At 44.0% G+C, this 17,612-nt stretch overlaps 1 protein-coding gene across 1 annotated transcript in view; it reads left to right on the top strand.

Moving 5' to 3' along the window:
• GNPTAB (N-acetylglucosamine-1-phosphate transferase subunits alpha and beta) overlaps nucleotides 1–17,612 on the top strand; it is a 78,256-nt gene that overhangs the window by 30,845 nt on the left and 29,799 nt on the right. The window contains exon 8 of the mRNA XM_066591412.1: nucleotides 2,743–2,904. Coding sequence (XP_066447509.1) covers nucleotides 2,743–2,904 — 162 coding nt within the window. The remainder of the gene's footprint in view (nucleotides 1–2,742; nucleotides 2,905–17,612) is intronic.

The following is a 17,612-nucleotide window of genomic DNA, read 5'->3' as shown; positions in this document are numbered from 1 at the left end:
ATGTGTGAATTTACTGTTTTACAGGCTTTATTTTTTAGTAGTAAGAGTATTATAAACTTTAAAAAAGTGCTTAATCACACCTGGAGAAAGAAAAGTCTGTGTGGATGATGAGGATCTTCTCATCCTGCATTACCTGTCTTGATTGCACAAAAGCCCCCCCGCTTTATGCTATAGTCTTTCGCCATACAGAACAGTATATAGCTAATATCTGTGCCCGGATCAAGCTCATTAAATTATAACTTATTGAGCCGTGCCTATCAACCCAGGATTCATTGTGGTAATTCAGACACACTGATCAGTTTTAATACATGATATCTTTTGGGGGGTTTGGATTTGAGGCCTGCTTCTCTTCACTTGTTCTGATGGCAACTTGATCTTGTCTTTTGTACCACTATCAGTATAGACCATTTGTATAACAGATTGATAGATAGATACCAATAGATACTGATAGATACGAGACAGATAGATACGAGATGACAATTTGTCTAGGTCCTGAGGCAGCAGCACCTCTCCACACCAATTTCGCTGTTGGTGCAATTTTCGTACAACTTTTTCTTTGTGCCAGATATAAAAGTTCCATCCTAGTTCTGTTATGGAAACTGTAGACCAGATAAGAGAGGTCTGCAGTTCTTTGGATGTTATTTCTGTTTTATCACACTATTGATGCATCCTTGCTATACTTTGGCTGTAATACTTATATACTGCCAACAAACTCTGTAGTGATTTACAATCAGGGAAGCAATACTAAAATTACCTGGTGATGTACGTTTTGAATCCTAGCTGCTGGATTCTGCTATTGTAGTGTTATTAGATCTGTGTCATCCAAATTGCAAAATCTAGTGATTTACTAGTTCTAGTGAATAGCAGCCCGTGACTTCATATTACACTAAAAGTTGCAAATTCAGGATCCCAACCTATCACATTTAATACGATTTCAGAAGGGAACAAGGCATTTTATTTATCTTTCCTTTTTTAGTGATTCTTTCAACGGATTGGATAGGATAGTTTTCAACTCTGTAGAGGGGTTAAAAAAATGAAACAATGTTGTAATAGTATGTGCAGTAGTTTGTGGGGATTGACCACAAGGTGTGCCATGCCTAGTACTTTTAATTATGTGCTAAAATAAAGTCGTCATTACCTACATTGAAATATGTGATTTTCTTCGTGTCGCATTACTTGAGTGCACTTCAAGCACTAGGTGGAGCCCTTTGCTTTACAATATCTGTAGCCTTTGATACTAACTGACATAGAAAATGGAATTTACAAGTATCAAGTGCAGAAGATTACAAGAAATGACAATGGAATTCCTAGTGACATAGTATAAACATATACTGCATCAGGTTTCATCTTCTATTTTGTCCAGGACACGGTGTCCATGTTCTGCCAGTAATCCGGGCTATGAGGGATAAACAACAGGGTGCAAAGCACTGTAAAGTCCGCCAGCATCAAAGTTCTTCACAGCTATGCCGACACTTGTCAGAAACATAGCCGCTCTCCAGTGCACACGGGCGAGACTTGCAGTGGATAATTTTCACAATAAGCTGGCAGGAAAATCTCCAAACAAATCCTCACCAAATTAGATGTACCGCTGCGGATTTTCCTGCAAACGTCATAAGAAGCTGAACAAAACTCATACATTTAAATTCTGCACTTGAGGAATTTGCTGTGGATCTACCGGGTAATCCTCATCAAAATCTTCAGCAATAGCTTGCTTGCAGATTGTATTATAGATTTTGACCTGCCCGTTGAAGTCTGATCACATACATTTGTTTCCTGCACTCCTGGTGTAGACAGCAAGCATATCTATAGGCCGCGCGGTGGTATGCATCGGTATACCTTTTATTTATTTACACTTTCCTATTTTGTGCGCCACCAGTGGATGTATGCATGGATCAGAAATTGCAAATGCAACGAACAGAGCATTATTTAGCAGATTCAGACTGTACTAAACATGTTGTGTAAAACGCTACCAGATCTCCATGCCTGTATGGTCACGTGTGTATAGAACATCCAAGTAGTTCACCAGGCTCCAAGCGCACTTTGCAGTGCTCACCGTTTAGTTACATGGCACGAAAAACCTGCAATAGCTGTTAATGAGAGGAAAAAAAGAGAACACTTAGGATGGTCCACCGGTTTTAAATTGAATTTTATATCTAAATACATATATACACAGTGGATCATCCTAAGTGTTCTTTTTTTTTTTTACATTACCAGCTATTATTGTTTTGCAGATATTTCTCCCAGAATAGTTGAGTATGGACATGAAATGCAATACGCTCACGTCAAGTCTTTGCCTGTCCAGTTGCTCTTCCTGGATAGCAGAAACATCCGTGCCAAATAACAGGAATATTACACCATAGTCAGCTGCTTCCCCACGTATTGTCTGCTAGGCTCAATGCAAATGTTGTGCTGTTTTTAGAAGGCCTTTGGATGCTTCTTTTCCCTGCCCTACTACAAAATGAGAAAATCTGTTCGTGTCAAATTACAGTCACACTGTTGCTTATTTTTATATATTATATATATATATAGTGTGTGTGTATGTATGTATGTGTGTATATATATATATATATATATATATATATATACCTGTGTGTGTTCTAAATCCTATTGACTTTTCTTAGTGATGTTACATACTCTTTCATAAAAGAAGACAAGCTATTATAGAGGTGATACTTTTATTGGCTAACCATTGTAACATTAGCATTAGTTAACTATCTTGTCAAATTGTTCACCTCTCTGCAGATACAACTATATTCTGAAGCGAGTGTTGCACTTTTGCAGCTGAATAATCCCAAAGATTTCCCAGAACTCAACATCCAAGCCAAGAAAAACATGACTATAGAAGGAAAAGAGGTGACATTGAGTCCAGCTTACTTGCTCTGGGATCTTAGTGCTGTCAGCCAGGTTTGTAGTGAAATGACCAACGTCTTCCTTAGATTTCCTATCTGGGTAGGGTACATGTCTGAAATCTGAGAAAATGGATTTGTTAATTGACATCTACCTTGAATATAATTGGGGCTCAAAGGTCAGGGATCATTTTTCACGTCTGGCAAAGTTGTACTACTCAACAGTCATCCAGCTGGTGGTAGGGGATAAATCGGGCCACATAACTTGTACTCTTTGCTAAGTCCAAGTGAAATGTTCATAAATACGGGTCATATGAGAACTCAGCAAGTCATTTAACATGCAGAAACTAAGGAAGGTTTAAGAAATAGACAGCCCATGGGCTCAGGATATGGGGGCAGCAAAGAACATTCACTTCATACTGCGTTGTCCACACCAATATGTCCATTTTTGAGAAAGATATTTACATGAGAGAATTTCCATAACTATTGCCCTATGTTTAGGGCTACACAGGAAAGTTTCCTTATTGTGGAGAAATCGCACTTGATAGGTTTACTTTTGGCCCATTCATATTGGTGTCAGAGCATCCTGGTGAAATAACACAGCATGCTGCGCTTTAGTCTGTGAAGATGATGATTGGAATACTAGAAGGCAGACTGACCACATTCTGATAAACGGGGACATTTGTTTGGCTCTGGTATTGGCCAGATCAGGCAGTTCCAATATTTCTGTTGCTTGACGATAGAACTGACCAGCGTAAATCTGCTGGAGCCCTAGTACAGATGTGTATAAGGGCTTGGCTTAAAGGGGTTTTCCAAGCACAAAATGAAAATTCTGAAAATACTGAAATCTAGGAGGTATAATTAAAGGGGTTGTCTCGCGAAAGCAAGTGGGGTTAAGCACTTCTGTATGGCCATATTAATGCACTTTGTAATATACATCGTGCATTAAATATGAGTAGAGATGAGCGAGCACCAAAATGCTCGGGTGCTCGTTACTCGAGTCGAACTTTCAGTGATGCTCGAGAGTTTGTTTCGAGTAACGAACCCCATTGAAGTCAATGGGCGACCCAAGCATTTTTGTATATCGCCGATGCTCGCTAAGGTTTTCATTTGTGAAAACCTGGGAAATTCAAGAAAGTGATTGGAACGACACAGAAACGGATAGGGCAGGCGAGGGGCTACATACATGTTGGGCTGCATCTCAAGTTCCCAGGTCCCACTATTAAGCCACAATAGTGGCAAGAGTGAGACACCCCCCCCCCCCCCCCCGCACTGTCAGCATAAAGATCGTTCTCCTTTTCCACAGCTGTAACAGCTGTGGCAGAGAAGAACGATGTTAGCCCATTAAATTCAATGGAGCCGGCAATACAGCTGGCTCCATTGAAAGCAATGGGCTGCCGGCGATCGCGGGATGAATTGTCGGGAAGGGCTTAAATATATAAGCCCTTCCCTGCAATTCATCCAGAAATGTGTAAAAATAAAAAATATATATATACTCACCTTGTCCCGGCAGACGGAGTTCAGCGCGGCCGGCTGCAGTCCTCCTGAACTGCTCTGAACAGCTGTGAGTAGTGACTGCTGCCTCTCATCTGATTGGTCCCGCTGAGCCAATCAGAGGCAGCAGTCACACACCCATTCATAAATTCATGAATGGGTGTGTGAGTGGAATCTGCCTCTGATTGGTCAGGCTGTGACCAATTAGAGGCAGCTCATTCAGCAGGCGGGGATTTTAAATCCCCGGCTGCTGAATACTACTCACAGCTGTTCAGAGCAGTTCAGGAGGACTGCGGCTGGCCGCGCTGAACTCCGTCTGCCGGGACCAGGTGAGTGTATGTATGTATGTATATATATGTATATATAATATATATATATATATATATACACTACCGTTCAAAAGTTTGGGGTCACATTGAAATGTCCTTATTTTTGAAGGAAAAGCACTGTACTTTTCAATGAAGATAACTTTAAACTAGTCCTAACTTTAAACAAATGCACTCTATACATTGCTAATGTGGTAAATGACTATTCTAGCTGCAAATGCCTGTTTTTTTGTGCAAAATCTACAAAGGTGAATAGAGGCCCATTTCCAGCAACTATCACTCCAGTGTTCTAATGGTACAATGTGTTTGCTCATTGGCTCAGAAGGCTAATTGATGATTAGAAAACCCTTGTGCAATCATGTTCACACATCTGAAAACAGTCTAGCTCGTTACAGAAGCTACAAAACTGACCTTCCTGTGAGCAGATTGGGTTTCTGGAACATCACATTTGTGGGGTCAATTAAACGCTCAAAATGGCCAGAAAAAGAGAACTTTCATCTGAAACTCGACAGTCTATTCTTGTTCTTAGAAATGAAGGCTATTCCATGCGAGAAATTGCTAAGAAATTGAAGATTTCCTACAACGGTGTGTACTACTCCCTTCAGAGGACAGCACAAACAGGCTCTAACCAGAGTAGAAAAAGAAGTGGGAGGCCGCGTTCCACAACTAAGCAAGAAGATAAGCACATTAGAGTCTCTAGTTTGAGAAACAGACACCTCACAGGTACCCAACTGGCATCTTCATTAAATAGTACCCGCAAAACACCAGTGTCAACATCTACAGTGAAGAGGCGGCTGCGGGATTTTGGGCTTCAGGGCAGAGTGGCAAAGAAAAAGCCATATCTGAGACTGGCCAATAAAAGAAAAAGATTAAGATGGGCAAAAGAACACAGACATTGGACAGAGGAAGACTGGAAAAAAGTGTTGTGGACGGATGAATCCAAGTTTAAGGTGTTTGGATCACAAAGAAGAACGTTTGTGAGACGCAGAACAAATGAAAAGATGCTGGAAGAATGCCTGACGCCATCTGTTAAGCATGGTGGAGGTAATGTGATGGTCTGGGGTTGCTTTGGTGCTGGTAAGGTGGGAGATTTGTACAGGGTAAAAGGGATTCTGAATAAGGAAGGCTATCACTCCATTTTGCAACGCCATGCCATACCCAGTGGACAGCGCTTGATTGGAACCAATTTCATCCTACAACAGGACAATGACCCTAAACACACCTCCAAATTGTGCAAGAACTATTTACAGCAGAAGCAGGCAGCTGGTATTCTATCGGTAATGGAGTGGCCAGCGCAGTCACCAGATCTGAACCCCATTGAGCTGTTGTGGGAGCAGCTTGACCGTATGGTACGCCAGAAGTGCCCATCCAACCAATCCAACTTGTGGGAGATGCTTCTAGAAGCGTGGGGTGCAATTTCTCAAGCTTACCTCAACAAATTAACAGCTAGAATGTCAAAGGTGTGCAATGCTGTAATTGCTGCAAAAGGAGGATTCTTTGACGAAAGCAAAGTTTGATGTAAAAACAATGTTATTTCAAATACAAATCATTATTTCTAACCTTGTCAATGTCTTGACTCTATTTTCTATTCATTTCACAACGCATGGTGGTGAATAAGTGTGACTTTTCATGGAAAACACAAGATTGTTTGGGTGACCCCAAACTTTTGAACGGTTGTGTGTGTGTATGTATGTATGTATATATATATATATATATATATATATATAATTTTTTTTTTTATATATATATTTTTTTCAAATTTTTTTTTACACATTCCTGGATGAATTGCAGGGAAGGGCTTATATATTTAACCCCTTCCCGACAATTCATCCCACGCTCGCCGGCAGGCCATTGCTTTCAATAGAGCCGGCTGTATTGCCGGCTCCATTGAATTCAATGGTCAGTGCTTGTTTAATCGAGACGAGTACCGCGTGGTGCTCGTCTCGAGTAACGAGCATCTCGAGCACCCTAATACTCGAATGAGCATCAAGCTCGGATGAGTATGCTCGCTCATCTCTAAATATGAGCCATACAGAAGTTATTCACTTACCTTCCCTGCGCTGGCGTCCCCGTCTCCATGGCTCCGTCTAACTTCAGCGTCTAATCGCCCGATTAGACGCGCTTGCGCAGAAGGGTCTTCTGCCTTCGGCTTGGTCTGGCACAAGCGGCGTTCTGGCTCCGCCCCTTCTACGGGGCATCGCGTAGCTCCGCCCCGTCACGTGTGCCAATTCCAGCCAATCAGGAGGCTGGAATCGGCACACGTGACGGGGCGGAGCTATGCGATGACGTGTAGAAGGGGCGGAGCCAGAACGCCGCTGCTGCCGGACAGACCCGAAGGCAGAAGACCCTTCTGCGCAAGCGCGTCTAATCGGGCGATTAGACGCTTAAGTTGGACGGAGCCATGGAGACGGGGACGCCAGCGCAGGGAAGGTAACTGAATAACTTCTGTATGGCTCATATTTAATGCACGATGTATATTACAAAGTGCATTAATATGGCCATACAGAAGTGCTTAACCCCACTTGCTTTCGCGAGACAACCCCTTTAAGTAGCAGCAACCTTTACCTTTTTATTCTCCGCTTTGGACCCGCTTATTTGTCCCGTGCAGCACAGATCTGCCGCTGTGTTTACATACATTACTTCTGCAGTAAACACCACAACAGACTGTTACTTACAACTCCCAGCATGCATAGAGCTTGTTTACTGGCCAGCGCTGTAGCTCCTCCCACAGCTCACTGATCCTGCAACTTACTAGCACCAACCTCCCTGTCACTCAGAGTGCAGGAGCTTCCGGCACTCTGAACTGCACATGAGCAATACAGCACAGTGCTTACACTCCTGTCCTCCCATCATGCACTGCTCACAGGATGTTGAAGGCTATGGACGGGGAAGGAAGTAGCGAATGTGGACGAAATCAGAGGAGTGGAGATATTTTTCAGGCAGAGGGTCACATGACAGATGGAAAATAAAGAAAGTAGCTAGAGCCGGTTCAGTGAACCTATTACAAAATGACTTATTGTGGTGATTCACATTAGATATTAAAATGTTGGTCTCTGCCCGGAATACCCCTTTAATGGGGTATTCCAGCAGAAGCATTTATTATCAGTCCACCTGAATAGGTGATAAATGCTAGAACAGGAAGGGGTCAACCAGTGGGACCCCCACCGTTCACCAGAACCAGGGACCCCATTCCCACTAGCCGGAGTCCTGTAGCTAGGAGTCTGAATGGCTCAGCAGTCGTACAAGCAATCTGTTGCTCCATTTAATGTCTATGGGCTGTTGGAAGCAGCAGCAGATGTATTTATCCCAAGAGCCCTTATAAATTGTCATAATTATTGCATAATGCTTTTAGTTGGTATCTGAAAATATGCAATTATGTTGACCTATAACTTCCATTACATGACATTCTGGCACAGATATTTAACAAAAACTGTGCTGCTCTGCCAAGTGAAGAGGACATGTGTAGAATTGACTTAAACTATAATTTAGTTGCACGAATGGTGGTTTTAGGACTATTAGAAGGCACATAAGGATAGTTTTAATGCCCTAGCAATACATGGGTGCTGATTACAGTGATTTAGAAATCTATTAGATTGGAAGAAAGTGTCCAACTGCAGTGAGACAAGTTGGCAACAGTTGGGCAGAGGATTTGTGTTTTTCCTTCCTCTGGTTCAAGCAGCTGGGTCTGAGATGTTCAGCTTGATGGATGTGGTTTTTTTTTCAACCTAAGGAATCATGTAACTATATTTAACATACACTTTCCCATTCACCCCTTAAAAGGGTTGTCCCGCGCCGAAACGGGTTTTTTATTTTTTCAATAGCCCCCCCCGTTCGGCGCGAGACAAACCCGATGCAGGGGTTTAAAAAAAAAAACCGGATAGTACTTACCCGAATCCCCGCGCTCCGGTGACTTCTTACTTACCTTGTGAAGATGGCCGCCGGGATCTTCACCCTCGGTGGACCGCAGGTCTTCTGTGCGGTCCATTGCCGATTCCAGCCTCCTGATTGGCTGGAATCGGCACACGTGACGGGGCGGAGCTATGAGGAGCCGCTCTCTGGCACGAGCGGCCCCATTCAGAAGGGAGAAGACCGGACTGCGCAAGCGCGTCTAATCGGGCGATTAGACGCTGAAGATTAGACGGCACCATGGAGACGGGGACGCCAGCAACGGAGCAGGTAAGTAAATAACTTCTGTTTGGCTCATATTTAATGCACGATGTATATTACAAAGTGCATTAATATGGCCATACAGAAGTGTATACCCCCACTTGCTTTCGCGGGACAGCCCCTTTAACGACCACCCATACATCTTTTAACAGCAGCCATTAAGATGCTTTATCCTGCAGCGCTGTCTTTTGACAGGTTTTTTCTTAACATAATAAAGGGGGAAAGGTGGGGTTTTGACATTTTTATAATTTTTTTTTTTTTAACTTTATTTTTGTCCCACTAGGGGACTTAAATGTCACCATATTTTATTATTCTTCTAAAACAGTACTATACTTCATAGGCCATGGTAGCTGAGAGACCCAGAGGCTACATTCAAGCCTCCGGGTGCCATATCAACCCATCGAGACCCCGTGATCACATCGTGGGTGTCCAATTTGATTGAGCGAGAGCCCCCTCCCTCTGTCAGCGTTTTACATGCCGCAATTGCACTGACTACGGTATGTAAAGGGTTAAACAGCAGGAATCAAAGGTTTTTCTAGTACCCACTGTTTGAGCACGTGCCAGGCTGTTATCCAACAGTTGAGCACCCTCTTCCCCTGTCATCGGAGACCTGTGCCAGGCTTCTGATGCAGCCGCCATCAAAAGACGGCGGATCAGAATAAAGCCCCTCAATGACCATCGTCAAAAGGCGTATGGGTGGTCCTTAAATGTTTTTTACAACTTAACTAGATTTGGTAACCTAATGACACAGAATTAAACTATCATATCAGGATATTTGCATCCAGAGCTCCCCCTTGCAGTCTACTGGCATCCAGAGCTCCCCCATGCAGTCTACTCGCATCCAGAGCTCCCCCTTGCAGGATATTTGCATGCAGAGCTCCCCCACTGCAGACTACTCGCATGCAGAGCTCCCCCTTGCAGGATATTTGCATGCAGAGCTCCCCCTTGCAGGATATTTGCATGCAGAGCTCCCCCTTGCAGGATATTTGCATGCAGAGCTCCCCCTTGCAGGATATTTGCATGCAGAGCTCCCCCTTGCAGGATATTTGCATGCAGAGCTCCCCCTTGCAGGATATTTGCATGCAGAGCATCCCCTTGCAGGATATTTGCATGCAGAGCATCCCCTTGCAGGATATTTGCATGCAGAGCTCCGCCTTGCAGGATATTTGCATGCAGAGCTCCCCCTTGCAGGATATTTGCATGCAGAGCTCCCCCCTGCAGTCTACTCGCATCCAGAGCTCCCCCTTGCAGGATATTTGCATGCAGAGCTCCCCCTTGCAGGATATTTGCATGCAGAGCTCCCCCTTGCAGGATATTTGCATGCAGAGCTCCCCCTTGCAGGATATTTGCATGCAGAGCTCCCCCTTGCAGGATATTTGCATGCAGAGCTCCCCCCTGCAGTCTACTCGCATCCAGAGCTCCCCCTTGCACGATATTTGCATGCAGAGCTCCCCCTTGCAGGATATTTGCATGCAGAGCATCCCCTTGCAGGATATTTGCATGCAGAGCTCCCCCTTGCAGGATATTTGCATGCAGAGCTCCCCCTTGCAGGATATTTGCATGCAGAGCTCCCCCTTGCAGGATATTTGCATGCAGAGCTCCCCCCTGCAGTCTACTCGCATCCAGAGCTCCCCCTTGCACGATATTTGCATGCAGAGCTCCCCCCTGCAGTCTACTCGCATCCAGAGCTCCCCCTTGCACGATATTTGCATGCAGAGCTCCCCCCTGCAGTCTACTCGCATCCAGAGCTCCCCCTTGCAGGATATTTGCATGCAGAGCTCCCCCCTGCAGTCTACTCGAATTCAGAGCTCCCCCTTGTTTTATCATTTTATCCAGAGGTGGTCCTGCAGTATAATGACATCTAGTGCTCTGTGCTCAAGTATAATTGCACATAGAGCCCCTGCACAATATAATCACATCTAGAGCAGATTTCTTCCAATATATTCATGTCCAGAGCTATAACATCATTCACCAACCCCTCCCCTTCTCACACTAATTGCATTCAGAGAACTACTGGCTGCACATATCACTATGCATACACTATCTCATGTGTCGGGGTTAAACGCAGCAACGCTGAAAATCATAGTGATGACGTCAACTCATCTGATTTGTATTGCATGGCGCTCCTCTCCAGCCGGCAGTGTGTATGTCAGAGAGGTACATGTGCTTGACACAGAGAGAATATTTTTTGCTTCCTTAAAGCAATGATGCAGCGATGGAGTTGATCACAAGTTGCGATAAAACTAAGAGCTCTTCTTACATTCTGTCCTGTCCGCCTGCATCAATTCACAGTAAACAGGCAGTTGTTCATAAGTGAACAACTGCCTGTTTATGTGGGCCGAAGCGTTGTTCAGTTTTCTGCATGCAGAAATTGAACGGTGAATGAGAAGCCAACAAATTGTGATTCGTTGTTCAGTCGGGGCATGCATTTACACTGAACGATAATTGTTCAGATTCCCGCTGGATGCAGGAAGCTGAATAATTTATCTGCCCATGTAAAAGAGCCCTAAGCCTTTTAACTAAAGATTAAAAAAAACGAAGTCTGATCCACTTTTCTCAGAAAGTTACAAACATTATATACGTGTGCGTACTGTATATCCGTTGTATTATTGTCTATCTTGGATGTAAATAGGGGTCACGGAGAGCGCCAACAGCTATGTATAATACCACAATGGTGCTCGTGTGGTAACTCACCTGGTGCAAGGCATATCACCCTCAGGTGGTTATGCCTGCACCTAACATCCTGGTGTGCTCGTAAGAAATATTTTATCCAGGGTGTACCAAAAAAACAGATTAAATAAGAAGAACGATCCAAAACTTTCTGGAGAGCTGCGGGTCACAGTATAACTCCGTTCCTCCTAAGAGGTCGGATAAGTCAAAAAGAAACTACAGAAAAAACTATAGACCTGCGCTACTTGAAATATCGAATAAATTATGCATGTCTCAATAATCAGTGTTTCCAATAGAGACAAACAAAAACAAAAACACTGTTTTTATTGTAAGCAAACAAATAAAAGAAAAGAGGTAGCAACCTCTTCAATTAAATATATAAAAATACTTGGATCCCGCAAGTATTTTTATATATTTAATTGAAGAGGTTGCTACCTCTTTTCTTTTATTTGTTTGCTTACAATAAAAACAGTGTTTTTGTTTTTGTTTGTCTCTATTGGAAACACTGATTATTGAGACATGCATAATTTATTCGATATTTCAAGTAGCGCAGGTCTATAGTTTTTTCTGTAGTTTCTTTCTATCTTGGATGTAGCTTGCAAACAGATTTTATAGGATTTCTAAAATAATAGCTAGTAAGCTCTATGGCAGTGTTCCCCAACTCCAGTCCTCAGGGACCCCCAACAGGTCATGTTTTCAGGATTTCCTCAGTGTTGCACAGGTGATGTAATTATTGTCGGTGCCTCAGACATTGCCACAGGTGTTCTTACTATAGGATATCCTGAAAACATGACCTGTTGGTGGTCCCTGAGGACTGGAGTTGGGGACCCCTGCTCTACGGACTGTAGACACTGATCCTGGAAAGCCCTCGTTTAGAGGTTTCTGTAACTCCCTTTGTTGTACGTGGTGGAGAATCTTGGAAGTCTCGTCATCTTTTGGGTGAAAATGTGGACCATGACCCCTTAATTCTCAAGATCGTGAGGAAGGAGCTGCTGGACACCTTCCAGGTCGGCACTTAGGATATGCTAATCAGACATTTTGTATATGGTACACTTGGGGCAACGCCTTTCACTGAGAATCGACCTGCATACAGGCAGCCAGTCTACTTATCTATATTTGGCTTTTCAGTATTTTGCTTGTTGTTTTGTCGGATAAATATAAGTGTAAGACTATCCATGAGATGACTGATACCTGACTCAATGGTTGAAGAGTGAAAAGGTATGTAGATATTGTCGGAATGACGTCTTGGTGTCCTTTAATTAATGTCAAAGGCAAATATCTTTAACATGAGATAAAGTTTTAAGTCTTGTTTGTATTTACTTGGCATGCCACTCAAGCACACAAGTTCCTAATCTAGATATATTTAACTTGGGAAGATTGTTTACCTCCTTATTAGGTACAGTGGGTGCAGTGCCTTGGTAACCAGCCCATTTTCCTGTTACTTACATGTGGGTAGATGCCTCACATGTCCCTTTGGTTTTCTGTGTACTCTTCCGGCAGTAATTCTCATTTAGCCTATGTCTTTAGCAGGACAGTGTGAATGTAACAACTCGTGCCTTTATGTGAAGTGTAATGAGACTGAATAACCAAATAGACCAAGATGACGTATGGCTGTTATATGAAATGCCTGAACTATAGTAGTGGGACCTTCCCAGCTGAAACATAAGTGTATCATTTTGTAGCTACTTTCACAATTTCAGTTGCTTGGAGTTTTTACTTATATGTTAAAGGGCCACTCCAGCGAAAACACATTTTTCTATCCTTGCCTTCCTCACCTGATTGCCGATCATATTCTGGAGCTCTCCTCTGTGTATTGTAGCAACTTCCATGCAGTGTAGCTCCCTGTCTGATACACTCTCAATATGGTGTCTGATGAGTATTTTTTTTAGTTTCACATCAATCTCATGATGCAACAGCATACCATTAGCTGAGGCTATACCATTTTTGCCTGCTGGGGAAAGTGTTTAATTGTCATTATTTTTATATTCACCTAAATAAGCTACAGCCTATAAGTATACAGTTAGGAGGATGAGCTGTGATTTCATCTATAACTGTGTCACAGAAGCTGGTGGTTATCATCAGTAACTGTGATAGATGAAGAAAGTTTGTAATATCTTATTAGAGAAAAGTACTTCTCTCTAAGGCTTCTTTCCTTCTACCCCTTTTGCTCCTAAACTATTCACTCACTCTGAAAAATTGCTAAACTAGATCTCGGTTGACAAGACTGACTAATGGCTCACTGACAAATCAGATTACATGCTACCCATAGACACCTATGGAGAGGAGATGGGAGCAAAACTGTGGAGCTGTAGACATGGGTTGGGAGGAGTACAGTTTCTCTTTGTGGAGACCACCTAGTAGGGGTAAAGAGACATAAAAAGCCATGCAATGCTCCTCTGGGAAATTTAGTATGCAAATGGAAGATGTGACAATGCTTCGTCAGCACCACCTATTAGAAGGTAGTGAGAGACATATAGACATGCTGCCCATAGGAGTCTATGAAGAAGGAGGGGGAGGAAGAGCAGCTGAGTGAGGAAAACACCCAGACAGAGGCTGCTGCAGCTAATTGTGAGCTTTTTATCTTCCTCCGAGTGCTTTATTCATATCACTTGGCAGAATCTTCTCTGTATGTGTATTGTATAGGAGGCATCACAGCAGCTAGTCACTTCCCTCCAACACAAGGAAAACTGAAACCTCCATGAGATAACTAGCCAAAATTGTATTGAAAAGTAGTAGTCTAGGGGGAAGGGGAAAGCTCAAAGAAAATTGCCAGTTTGCATAATATTTAGTGGCTAAAATCTGTCACAGGAATCTGGTCTGAATAGGGGTTCTTCTCAAAGAGATGGTCTTTTAGAAGGATTTCACTGTAGTTTATTTCAGCATGATAAAAGTCAGCTAAGCAAGTCTGCTGTGGGGTGTCACTATTACACTGGGGGCCGCTGTGGGGTGTCACTATGGCTACTGGGGGCCGCTGTGGGGTGTCACTATGGCTACTGGGGGCCGCTGTGGGGTGTCACTATGGCTACTGGGGGCTGCTGTGGGGTGTCACTATGGCTACTGGGGGCCGCTGTGGGGGTCACTATTGCTAACTGGGGGCCGCTGTGGTGGGTCACTATTGCTACTGGGGGTCGCTGTGGAAGGGGGTCACCATGATACGGGGGGCCTCTGTGGGAGGGGGTCACTATGATAGTGGGGGCCGCTGTGGGAGGGGGGTCACTATTGCTGGGGCCACTGGGGAGGGGGAATACGTATTGCTGGGGGGGGTCACTATTATTGCTGGGGGGGTCACTATTATTGCTGGGGGGGGGTCACTATTTTTGCTGGGTGGAGTCACTATTGTTCTGGATTATGATTTTCTCCAGCAGGCTTCGGGGTATTTTGCCGCTTCCGAATTGTATCGTGTGCACACATCATCGAACCAGATCAGACACAAATGCTGGTCTAAAACTGGGAGAGTCTCTACAATGTATAGAGGCTCAAGCCTTTTATTATAACACATGACAACCGCCCTTCAATGGGCGTGCAACAGATTACATCAGTAACATATAAGATTCTCATTTGTCGGATCATATAGAATCCCCCGCCTCTCTGCCCACCCTTCCTCACGTCCGCCATAGTGTGGACTTTGTCTGCTTTAGCATGCAGACAGCCTTAAGGAATTCTGTGTAGTTGACAAATCATTGTTTAACTAGCTTGTGTGAGGAGTGGAAGGGGGCCTAGGTAAACACTCAGTATTAAACACAGGATATACACGTAACACTATGGCCCTTAACTCTTAGAGGTCTCTTGTGCAATCCCTATGTACTTAGCTAACATTACATCAGACATCCTTCACCATCCCATTGTCTAGTAAATACTATGATTAGATTGTGTGTCGATCAAACTCCAGAGCTAAAAGTCATTACAACAGCAAAATACATTTACGTTATACAAATCGATAGACATTTTATACAAAATAATCATCATGTCTATCACAATCCCCCCTTAAAATGTCTATCCTCTAATTCTCTATCTAATTTTCACAGTTCTCTGCGCATGAGCCTATAACTGGAGCGCGTTGAAGGTTCATTTTAGGGTCTTCAAGGGGGTGTAGGACTTGTCCACTCCTTCTGGGGATGCATCCAGCAAGCTCATGGTGGGAGCGGCTTTTCCAGCATCAGTTTCACAGGTCTCTCTGACACAGGGGATAACACAGCAGACTAGAACAGAAAAGGTAACCATCAGTTCACATACAACAGCGACGCCCGTCTGTGCCAGGATCCTTTACCACCCGCTCATCCATGGCGAGTACTGGTCCCAAAAGTTAGCCCTTTTTAGTTAGTGCGGTCAGCTTCTTAATGGCAACTGCGTCTTTACCCGCGGGTTACGTGTCGTCTGGGATGTAGGTCCAACAAGTCTCCCCTATCATCTTACAGACGCTCCCCTTTTTAGCTAAAGTCATATCTAAGGCCATTCTATTTTGAAAAGTCATAGTCGAGGTAGGTCCTATTGGTCGACTAGTCCCTATAAGACGTCTCTAGTATAATTTATAAACCGCTGCTAATTATAAAAAACATAATTAATCCAGTCAACGTTTATTTACCATAATGACCAGGAAAATGGACTCGAATCTAGTTTTAACTTGGTCTCTAATTTTTAAAACTTGTCAGGTACCCCCCTTGGCTATCCTATGACGTCAATGTACACGTGTAGATCAAAACTACCACCAGGGGTCTCTCTTCTCGCTCTAGCATAATGTTACAATACTAGTAGCGTGCACAGGTACGCACGGCGTGGGACTCCCTAATCTTCACCCACACCAATGTCCCTCCTGGAGATAGTCCTAATGGTGAACACGTCCAGGTCGCCTCACCCTGACCCTACACTACCTAGTGACAAGACTGGAAGGAACCGCCGTACCTATGCGGAAAACAAGGATAGACCAACATGACAGGATAACCACAAAACACAGACTGAGTTGGATCGAGATAAATTAACTATTGGGGGTAACCTCATTATCCTCAATGTTGTCTGACAGGATGTGGAGGAGCATAAGGGCTTTACTAAGGCACACTCCCCTGTCCAATTACCCTCCAGGCGGGTCCTCTACCTCATGTCTCCACAAAGCCAGTAAACGTCTCCTAAGGACTGGACCTGATTCTGCATCCATTCCCCTCCTATCGTACTGTAGGAGGAGCAATACCCGTTTGTGAGTTCCCCAAAAATCTCCCTCCACCCTGCCTATTTGCCTGGCAGGTGTAGTTTCCAGGGTAGTCAGTAATACTCTCTCCGGTGCAAAACACAAGTAGTTATAGAGTATTCCTTCTTCCATCTCTCACGGACAGTGTAATTAACGGAAATGTTCGTGAAGAGACTAATAAACCACTCTTCAGCATCTACAGGGAGATTTAGGGGGACCATCCCCGAGTGTAGTCGGGCACTACCGCACACGCAACAGTTAGACTTGTTGCTCCTGTTAGCATTGTACCTCATCAACTCCAACCAGAGATTCTGGTCAGAGTAGCCAGTCGCTACTGTCAAGGTGTCCACTAAAGGTAGGGTCGGCTATGATCATCATGTTCGTCAAGGTCTTTATCTTACGGCGGAGGGGGTTAATTATGGGCACGGGACTAAGTGAAGGCTTCCATTCGGCTGCATCTACCATACCCCTTATTTTAAACTTCCCTAAGGGATCTGTCCCCCCGTACCGGTATGTCCCCAGACTATAAGTCCCTCCGTCCCCCGGGCTTGGATCTCCCATGGTTAATGTAAAAACCGCATTAAAACCAAGCAACATACTAAGTTCAGCCTTCAAATACCTGCTGTCCTTATTATTCTCAAGGAGGGTTATACGACTAATTAGGGATTTCCCGCTCCTATCTTTCTTATTTAAGGCACTTCGCGGTTTATAGGACTAGTCTGTTCCTGCGTTACATCCCACTAATCCCCAATAACGGCAGTCTTCTCCCCAGACGTTATCAGTGGCGCGAACATATTGTATTCCCCGGGTATATAAGTCATATAACCAGCTGGACTGAGCTAAATCTGGCCTGCGGTGGGATCTTGCGCCTAGACACGGGACCACAGTACAATAGTCGAAGGAATATGCGGCTACTTGAGCATTGGACGA

This window comes from Eleutherodactylus coqui, chromosome 2 (genome assembly GCF_035609145.1).
Source record: "Eleutherodactylus coqui strain aEleCoq1 chromosome 2, aEleCoq1.hap1, whole genome shotgun sequence".
In the NCBI taxonomy this organism is placed as follows: Eukaryota; Metazoa; Chordata; class Amphibia; order Anura; family Eleutherodactylidae; genus Eleutherodactylus; species Eleutherodactylus coqui.
Note: the sequence above shows the minus strand (reverse complement) of the source record. Positions and strands in the feature narration are given on the sequence as shown.